General features: G+C 28.9%; 2 protein-coding genes and 1 long non-coding RNA gene across 3 annotated transcripts; 2 read left to right on the top strand and 1 right to left on the bottom strand.

The window, feature by feature from the left end:
• The first annotated feature begins 4,031 nt into the window (after positions 1-4,031).
• On the top strand, positions 4,032-4,911 carry LOC115235202 (dnaJ homolog subfamily C member 4-like). Its single transcript, XM_029806825.1, has 3 exons — positions 4,032-4,276; positions 4,493-4,583; positions 4,750-4,911. Exons 1-3 carry the CDS (start codon positions 4,206-4,208, stop codon positions 4,909-4,911), a joined length of 324 nt encoding a protein of 107 aa, XP_029662685.1. The 5' UTR covers positions 4,032-4,205.
• A 791-nt stretch (positions 4,912-5,702) lies between these two features.
• LOC115235200 (dnaJ homolog subfamily C member 4-like) lies at positions 5,703-7,921 on the top strand. Its single transcript, XM_029806824.1, has 4 exons — positions 5,703-5,946; positions 6,163-6,253; positions 6,420-6,577; positions 7,551-7,921. The coding sequence occupies exons 1-4, from the start codon at positions 5,876-5,878 to the stop codon at positions 7,864-7,866; spliced, it is 636 nt and encodes a 211-aa protein (XP_029662684.1). The 5' UTR covers positions 5,703-5,875; the 3' UTR covers positions 7,867-7,921.
• A 338-nt stretch (positions 7,922-8,259) lies between these two features.
• On the bottom strand, positions 8,260-9,153 carry LOC115235203. The gene is made up of 2 exons (XR_003883993.1): positions 8,661-9,153; positions 8,260-8,573 (listed from the first exon to the last, which is right to left on the bottom strand). It is a non-coding gene; the product is annotated as an uncharacterized LOC115235203 (long non-coding RNA).
• Between the last annotated feature and the right edge of the window lie 402 nt (positions 9,154-9,555).

Here is a 9,555-nt window from a genome sequence, read left to right as displayed (position 1 = left end):
ACGCTTTGCTTAACACTATTTTCGCTCGAAGAACAAGATTCTTCGCCCCCATTTGTCCACCAAACGCTTCGGAGCACAAATAGTGTCTAACAGAGTGCATTTATTGAATATATAAAAACTTTTATAAAATTTTTATATTTCTTATATTTTTGAACGTAATTTGACTTGATTAATAAGATTTTTGCAAATAAAATGACATAAAAAACGCGACAATTACACGAAAATTTATCGAAAGAACATATAATGGCAATATAATAGAAATTCTAGTTTAATATATTTATTAAATATTAGTTTCTATATTATTTATTTTAAAAATATTTATGAACTTAAGAGTTTGTTTTCATACCAAAGAATTGTTGATAAATTCGGCAAATTATAATTTAAATTTTATAAATATCACGAGTGTCGCAAATTCTTCTATTTAATAGAAAAATTATTGAATAAAAATGTAAAGATTCGATGTTAAGCTAATGATTAAATATTAGCTTCTCGTTCACGAAATTTAACGACTGCCTTCGACAATGCATAATCGCGAGTAAATTATTCCGAATTTCATGACTTGATTTTGATTTGATTGATATTTATAAATTTTGTATCGGAAATTCATTATTCAAATTAAATTTTTGTTAAATTAATTAATTAACTACATTATGAAAACACCGCGTTTTTTCCACGTTCTTGGACGCGATCGCTGTCTTAGCTAAGGGGCCTTATCGCTGTCCCTCTCGTCAGGTAAACGTTAGTAAAATTGCGTGGTTCGTACCGGCAAGGAGTCGAAACAATCTTCATCGTGGAAAATTATTTCTTGTCGGTTCTTGTAAGATCCATCCGCGACGTCTAGTTCGGTAGTCTGTTGAAAATTGGAAATATTCGTTGCAGGATTGGAATTAAACCTCCCGATATCAGTGAAATATCGGCAAATTAATATATTTAAATACTACAGAAAAAAATTAATTATAGCTTAAAATTATTATAATTCTGCTTGATATTATTTTAATTTATTTTATATATATATGTTGCAAAGTATTCAAATTAAATTTATTTTTTAAATTTCGCTGTTATTGGGTTCGATTCGTCTCGAACAGTTAGTACCCGAGAATGATTTGTATTTGCACATTTAACATTAATTACAATAACCATGCATATATTTTATTATCCATAAATATATAGCCATTCGTAACCACATTTTCATAAAAATTGTTATATCCGTTTAATTTACAATAAAGAGATATATTTTTTAATAATGAAGAAGAACATATTTTTTTTCGCGCGAATTTCAATCCGTGAATTAAAGATAATGACAATGGTAACTGTCGTTGATTCGTTACCGAAATCATTGCTATCGGGAGTAGTCTGGAAGATCTGGGATTCGTTCCCTCCTACAGCGGGGTTCCTGATATTCAACGGATCACTTAACTTTTCTTTGCGGGTTGATCTTGCGAGATCCGATGTAGAAGTAAGAAGTTGATCGTTTTCCACCTTTAAGATTGTTCTTGTCTTTGTCGGATATTAACCGGCGTGTTATCTGGTGGAGGGATCTTGATCTGGTCAATTCGTTGGGCCAGTTATCCTCCATTGAACGCGGCGATAACGCAATGTTTTTATAACGGTATTTTAAGATTTATAAGATTTTATCCGCGAAATGGTACTTATATTCTTATTCTTAATCGCGAAATTTGCATAAAATCACGCATTTTAAAATAAATCGGGTATTAGGTTCTTTACAAATGTCCTATTACAGACGCGATTATAAAAAGCGTTTTAAATGTCCATCGAAACATTCTCGTATAAGTATGTAGTAATTATATCGTTCCTCTGATTGGTCCAAAAATTTTATATGTTCATACATTGGAATCGAGTATTATGACTATCGTCGATTTATTTATTCGTCGCGTTTTTTTCGCAAATTTTAAATCACGGTTTATCTTGTAATTTAATTGTTGATTTACATCGAAGCTTCGTTTATCTTCTTTCGAATATTTTTTTTGAAAGTCTACGCAAAATGCGCCAATAGACCAAGTACTTTTTTCTACAATTAAAAAACAATAGATAATTTTATTAACGATTCTTCTGGTCATAATTGTTCACATTATACAAAACTTAATAAGTTTTGTAATTTACAATTACTATTGTTGATCATTAATCACAAATATCGTATTAATCGTTCCTCATCTTTATATGATCTAAAAATTTCTAGTAAATGTTGCATTATATGAATATTTCGGACATTTTCGTGTAATAGATTCATTATAATAAAGTTTATGTAATAAACCTGAGAAATGAAAAAGAGGAAAAAGCCTATCCTCACACATTTTTCCTCCTCGATGGTATCTCCACCTTAACGAAGGCATTTGCCGGGTGAGGAGGTTTGAGTGCTCTAATGAACCTGAGAGCTATGCCGGCGGTAACGTATAGTGTTTTCGAGTGAAGCAAGTTTGATTGTTTTGAGACCGATTAATGATGTCATATACTTTGTCTTGGGTTATTAGGGGAACTTGAATTATTATATAGATTAATCGATAGAATACTTTGAATAATCGTTTAATTGATTAATCAGGGCAAAGAATTTTATACTTTAAAGACAAAATAACGTTAAAAACTGGGAATGTATCTTATATTATTTATATTAATCAGATTCTTTCAAAATCTATTTTTAATTAAATATATATTCATCATAAATTGGGTTTAATCGCTCTCAAAGTGATTAAACTTGCTTCATTCAAAAACGTTAATAAGTTACCGGTAGGGTCACCCATGCCGGACAGGTCGAAGGGGAAGAGTCAGACAAAGAGAGATACTGTAGTCATATTTTTAATATTAATATTTTTAAATAAAATGAAAGTGAAAAAGACAATAATAGAGAAAAGAGAGTTTTAGTCGTTTTTCAAATTAATGTCGTATAAATACATATCGAAATATTATATAAATTAAAAGCATGATTTGATAATGTTTAAAATGCTTAATTTTTTTCAAGAATAAGAAAAAAGTGAAAGCAATTTATTGTAAATATCTTCTACACGTTATATTTAAAAATTAGGAATAAAATTATTAAAAAAATTTATTTAAGAGAATTTATTTCATTTTACATGCGCATATATATAAAAATACTTCAATTATAATTTATTATCGCTATATATTAAAATGACAAAATATCATGTGCAGCGCTAAAAAAACAATATTGCACAAGATATCGCGATTTTTTGACATTTTATGACATTTTGCGAAAATCTGATAGCTGATAGTATCACCGGCGATCATATGAACGTGAACAAATTAATTAACGCTATCAACAATTAAAACTACTTAAAAAACAATAGAACACGGTTAAAACTATAAGAAAATATAATTAATTATGCTTATATATATATTTGTTTATAATAGTTTTTAATGTGCATTGGTGCGCACTAGTGCAGCCAACTGAATTCATAAATTAAAACATTAATTGAATAATATAATTATAAAAAAAAATTAATAATAAAAGATTATATAAATTAAAAGCATGATTTGATAATGTTTAAAATGCTTAATTTTTTTCAAGAATAAGAAAAAAGTGAAAGCAATTTATTGTAAATATCTTCTACACGTTATATTTAAAAATTAGGAATAAAATTATTAAAAAAATTTATTTAAGAGAATTTATTTCATTTTACATGCGCATATATATAAAAATACTTCAATTATAATTTATTATCGCTATATATTAAAATGACAAAATATCATGTGCAGCTAATAAAACATTAATAAATCCATAATATTTCTCTGCATTTTTGATCCACGATGTGTTTAGCACGGACATGCACCAAAACCGGTCGTTTTACCATAGCATCAAAAAGTGAATTTGGCTATGTAGTTCTGCCGGCTCTAAAGTGGATCTAGTTAGCGCCACTGTATCAGCTAGGGAAACAGTCTCACGACAAATGGCGGTGTAGCTTCTCTCTGCTCTTAGGAGCCGTTAAAGCAGTTTTTTCGTTTATCAACTATAGAGTTAGTATATCGAGCGCGCTTATAAAGGAATTTACCTTACAAACTTATGCAACCAACACGTCCTCTCTCAAAATATCAGCGATACATGTCGACAGTCGACATGTTATTTTTACATTGCGTAGATAATGGCAGAGGCAGAGTTCGTCTGACATATTAATCTCTGATGCGCAAAATGTTTTGCAATGTCGCCGAAATGATTGCTTCATTCGAAGATACTGCAAATGATGGCACAACTTTTTCGAATGTGTAAACCGGAAATCTGTTGGGTAGTTAGAAGTTATGGAACTCATAGGTTAGTTATCCTTATTTTGCTGTCAAACTGCAGCAAACTTGTTCTTTTTAGCGATATTTTCTGTATATTTTTTTTGTTTTCTTTTTTTTATTTCTCTTCGATATATTGAAATATATATTTATTTCATCCTGAGTATTAAAAGTGTAATATGTACTGTGGTATTGCTAAAAAGGACAGACCTAATACTTTCAATATAGCACGCAGTTTCTTTTAAAGATACCAACAAGATCATTACGGAACCTTAAATGTTTCATCCAATGCATCGCAAGAAGAAATCAGACGAGCTTTCCTTAAATTGTCAAAACAAGTATGTTATAAATAATTTTATAGATAATTCATTTTTTAATCGAGATGGGATTAAATATAAATATTCTCTTTAGCTTGTCTGATATAATAAAACCAAACATAACGTGCTTCTATTTTAACTATTCTATGTTCTTAAGTCATATAAATTGTACTTTTGTTTTTGCTAGCTACATCCTGATACTAGTGGAAAACACAGTCATTCTGATTTTGTAAAATTGAATGAGGCTTATTCGATTTTGGGGAAAGAAAATACTAGACGCCAATATGATTTAGGCTTGAAGTACAGTAAAAGCAATCCATCCTATACATATAACTCACAAAACAGGTAAAATTTGTATAATATTTTAGAAAATGGAGTAAATATTTAATATATATATATAACACTCCAACCTTAAAAAACAATAGAACACGGTTAAAACTATAAGAAAATATAATTAGTTATGCTTATATATATATTTGTTTATAATAGTTTTTAATGTGCATTGGTGCGCACTAGTGCAGCCAACTGAATTCATAAATTAAAACATTAATTGAATAATATAATTATAAAAAAAAATTAATAATAAAAGATTATATAAATTAAAAGCATGATTTGATAATGTTTAAAATGCTTAATTTTTTTCAAGAATAAGAAAAAAGTGAAAGCAATTTATTGTAAATATCTTCTACACGTTATATTTAAAAATTAGGAATAAAATTATTAAAAAAATTTATTTAAGAGAATTTATTTCATTTTACATGCGCATATATATAAAAATACTTCAATTATAATTTATTATCGCTATATATTAAAATGACAAAATATCATGTGCAGCTAATAAAACATTAATAAATCCATAATATTTCTCTGCATTTTTGATCCACGATGTGTTTAGCACGGACATGCACCAAAACCGGTCGTTTTACCATAGCATCAAAAAGTGAATTTGGCTATGTAGTTCTGCCGGCTCTAAAGTGGATCTAGTTAGCGCCACTGTATCAGCTAGGGAAACAGTCTCACGACAAATGGCGGTGTAGCTTCTCTCTGCTCTTAGGAGCCGTTAAAGCAGTTTTTTCGTTTATCAACTATAGAGTTAGTATATCGAGCGCGCTTATAAAGGAATTTACCTTACAAACTTATGCAACCAACACGTCCTCTCTCAAAATATCAGCGATACATGTCGACAGTCGACATGTTATTTTTACATTGCGTAGATAATGGCAGAGGCAGAGTTCGTCTGACATATTAATCTCTGATGCGCAAAATGTTTTGCAATGTCGCCGAAATGATTGCTTCATTCGAAGATACTGCAAATGATGGCACAACTTTTTCGAATGTGTAAACCGGAAATCTGTTGGGTAGTTAGAAGTTATGGAACTCATAGGTTAGTTATCCTTATTTTGCTGTCAAACTGCAGCAAACTTGTTCTTTTTAGCGATATTTTCTGTATATTTTTTTTGTTTTCTTTTTTTTATTTCTCTTCGATATATTGAAATATATATTTATTTCATCCTGAGTATTAAAAGTGTAATATGTACTGTGGTATTGCTAAAAAGGACAGACCTAATACTTTCAATATAGCACGCAGTTTCTTTTAAAGATACCAACAAGATCATTACGGAACCTTAAATGTTTCATCCAATGCATCGCAAGAAGAAATCAGACGAGCTTTCCTTAAATTGTCAAAACAAGTATGTTATAAATAATTTTATAGATAATTCATTTTTTAATCGAGATGGGATTAAATATAAATATTCTCTTTAGCTTGTCTGATATAATAAAACCAAACATAACGTGCTTCTATTTTAACTATTCTATGTTCTTAAGTCATATAAATTGTACTTTTGTTTTTGCTAGCTACATCCTGATACTAGTGGAAAACACAGTCATTCTGATTTTGTAAAATTGAATGAGGCTTATTCGATTTTGGGGAAAGAAAATACTAGACGCCAATATGATTTAGGCTTGAAGTACAGTAAAAGCAATCCATCCTATACATATAACTCACAAAACAGGTAAAATTTGTATAATATTTTAGAAAATGGAGTAAATATTTAATATATATATATAACACTCCAACCATTTTTTTTTTTAACTTACATATTCTATATATTTTGGGTAGAAAACCTCAAAAAAAGAACATTGTAGACAAGCGCGAAATAATTAAAAACATATACAATTGTTTTTACCATGAAACTTTTGCATAAAACATTTTTTAATAATTTAGAAATAATTTATTAAATATCTAGAATAATTTTCGAGATATATCGAGAAAAGCAAAATACCGTTCTATACATATGAGGGATGCTTTCACCTCTTAGAACCGTTTTTGGGTCGCAATTGAACATTCCTAAATTTATCTATTATTAGCCCTCCTACATGTCTAAAGTTTCATCAGAATCAAAATTTTCGGGTTCGCGAAGTTCCCTTGTGAGCCACACAGTATCTCATGCCACTATATTCGTTCAGTTCAGTTATATAGATTCCTCTTAGAATTTTACAATATAATCAATCACATTTTTTATTTTTCGAAACAAAATATATAAGTTTCAAATAAATTGATGAAGTCCCTTTTATATTGAACATTTATCGAATATTAAATATCGAATATTGAGTATATAAAAAGAGATGAATATATTCATTGATTATGCAATATGGAAACAACTGTTATTTTTTAGATTTCTACTTTTGCATCACTGGTTTTCTATTTTCACCAAAAACTAATATAAAAATTTAAAATTATTGAATTAATATGTGTGTGTGTGTGTATGTATTTATACTATTCTAAAAATATATTGGAAATAAGCCATAAAATTCAATGATTATTTTCAGTGATTATTTTAATGCCAAAATAGAATATTTTGAATGTTTTTCTAAAAAAGGCTGCCAAAAGATTTATTTTTACAATTGATTCTACATATTATTTAATATGTACAGATATAAAAAATATAATGTAATTGATGAAGAAAATGGAATGTATTATTGCAGCCAATATGGGAGTCGATGGGAATATGAAGTACGTACAGCGGGAGGACCATGGCCACCACCTCAACAAAAACCAAATGCACACTTTGGTCGTGTAATGGCTTTTCTATTTCTTGGGTTGGGGTTGGTACACTTTATTTTTATGGTTTATTCTATTAGAATGAAAAAGATTGTGAATCTTCGAAATAATGAATTAGAAAATGAATACCAACAGACTAGAAATGTAGCACATAACAAATCCAATGATAGTCAATATGTCATAGAGAATATTAATTCTGCAAAGGATCTTAATGAGTTCCTGGATAAAGATAGCAATTGATTTTAGTATGAATAATTTATCAAAAACTAAATTAAAAAGTCTATTATTAAACATGAGTATTTTGTTTTCACACATTTTTTCTCGACATCCTTTTCTCCTCTCTATTAGAAATAAAAATAAACGTGATCTTTTCTATTTGTGTGATTTTTAAAGAGGGATAAAAATTTATATTATTTTTATTATCAGGCTTTGCTTATTTATTTAAAAAAATTGAAAGTGTCATAATATATAATATTACATACATAACAGATGATACATAAAAGTAATGAGAATGTGCTTTCATTCTATCATGTCTGAAACAATTCTTATAAAATATTTTATTTTTTACTTATGATTGTATGTGCATTTAAAGAAATGTTTATTTCATGAAGAAAAGATAAAACACAGAGCAAATATCTCAATTATACATCTTTAATATTTTCTTGTCAAACTGAATTCTTGTTTGTTATCGATTCCGACGACCACTTTTTTATTCTAATACCAACTTTTTATTTAATTTTTTTGCTCTTTATAATTTTTTTATGTAACTAACAACTGCTGTGTGAGGCGAAGCAGGTGAAAAAATTGGTTTTCCTTCTTCATCCACGTAGTCGTTATAATCGAGTTTGTATATCGCGTCAAAGCCAATTCGTGCACAAAGTTTGCCGGAAAATAAGGACGAGCAATCTGCCCTAGCGTAATGAAATCCTTGCTCCTTCGCAATTTCTCTAAAGATAGATAAGTAAAAAATATAACGTTCATTTGAACGCGTCGTTCATATTGAGCTCTAAATCTATTATTAAGACAATACTCACATTGCTTTTTCTATGAGAGCCTTTGCAACGCCTTTTCCTCTCCAATTTGTATCTACTGAGATTATTTTGATTTCCAAAACGTTTAAATCTCGAAATTGTCCATCTACATTCACACTTTTGTCTATATGATGCAATAATCTCAATATTTTCTTAAATTTTGGGTTTTTGCATGACTTTATGTATTCTGGCTCTTCATCCGGTGGGGGATCTGTTTTACCTGTAGCGAAAAAGTAAGATAAATTCTTTGTATATACTACAAAATACTAGCTACATATAAGTAATTTATGTTAAATGCATGTAATGGCGATAATGCAACATATGTTGCTTAATAGACAGAACCAACGTTGCTATTTAGTAGACATTAATATGCGGCTATTAAGTTAATATAATTGATGATTAAAGGTTCCTTTTCCCGCGATGTAGATCATTTGCACATTCATTGGCGGTTGTTCGTGATGTTTCCAAAGTAATACTTTTTTTTAGTTCTCCTTGGATTTCAATGTTCATACGAGGTTTTGAAAATGAAAAATTATTTTAATAGATATGGTCCCATTTACATATGTAGTATGTACAACCACGCAGGGCGTTTACTATTACTTTAACGACGACTATTAATTACCAGACAAGCCATGAATTAAATTAACAACCGCATAATTGATACGACAGACAACGGTACACGTGATGCCGTTTAAAAGTCCAAAGAGAGAGAGAAAATATTATACTTCCATATAGGATGATTGAACTCTTCCTCAGTTTAAAATATAATAATTTATTTTTTGTACAAAAAATTTAGTTAAAGAAATGAAATGTTTCGACTGTTCCATTAAAGAAGGAAAAGTCGATTCTAAATTATTTAAATAATTATATATAATAATAATTATATATAATAATAATC

Source organism: Formica exsecta, unplaced genomic scaffold (genome assembly GCF_003651465.1).
Source record: "Formica exsecta isolate Colony F162 unplaced genomic scaffold, ASM365146v1 scaffold211, whole genome shotgun sequence".
NCBI classification, from domain to species: domain Eukaryota; kingdom Metazoa; phylum Arthropoda; class Insecta; order Hymenoptera; family Formicidae; genus Formica; species Formica exsecta.
The sequence above is the reverse complement of the archived record's forward strand: the minus strand, read 5'-3'. Positions and strand labels throughout refer to the sequence as shown.

Bases quoted from the DNA above. Each gene is read 5' to 3' on its own strand.
- LOC115235202 (XM_029806825.1), top strand. From the start codon at position 4,206: ATGATGGCACAACTTTTTCGAATGTGTAAACCGGAAATCTGTTGGGTA. The intron at 4,277-4,492 runs GTTAGTTATCCT...TTTCTTTTAAAG, and splicing joins AGAAGTTATGGAACTCATAG to ATACCAACAAGATCATTACG. The intron at 4,584-4,749 runs GTATGTTATAAA...TGTTTTTGCTAG, and splicing joins TCCTTAAATTGTCAAAACAA to CTACATCCTGATACTAGTGG.
- LOC115235200 (XM_029806824.1), top strand. From the start codon at position 5,876: ATGATGGCACAACTTTTTCGAATGTGTAAACCGGAAATCTGTTGGGTA. The intron at 5,947-6,162 runs GTTAGTTATCCT...TTTCTTTTAAAG, and splicing joins AGAAGTTATGGAACTCATAG to ATACCAACAAGATCATTACG. The intron at 6,254-6,419 runs GTATGTTATAAA...TGTTTTTGCTAG, and splicing joins TCCTTAAATTGTCAAAACAA to CTACATCCTGATACTAGTGG.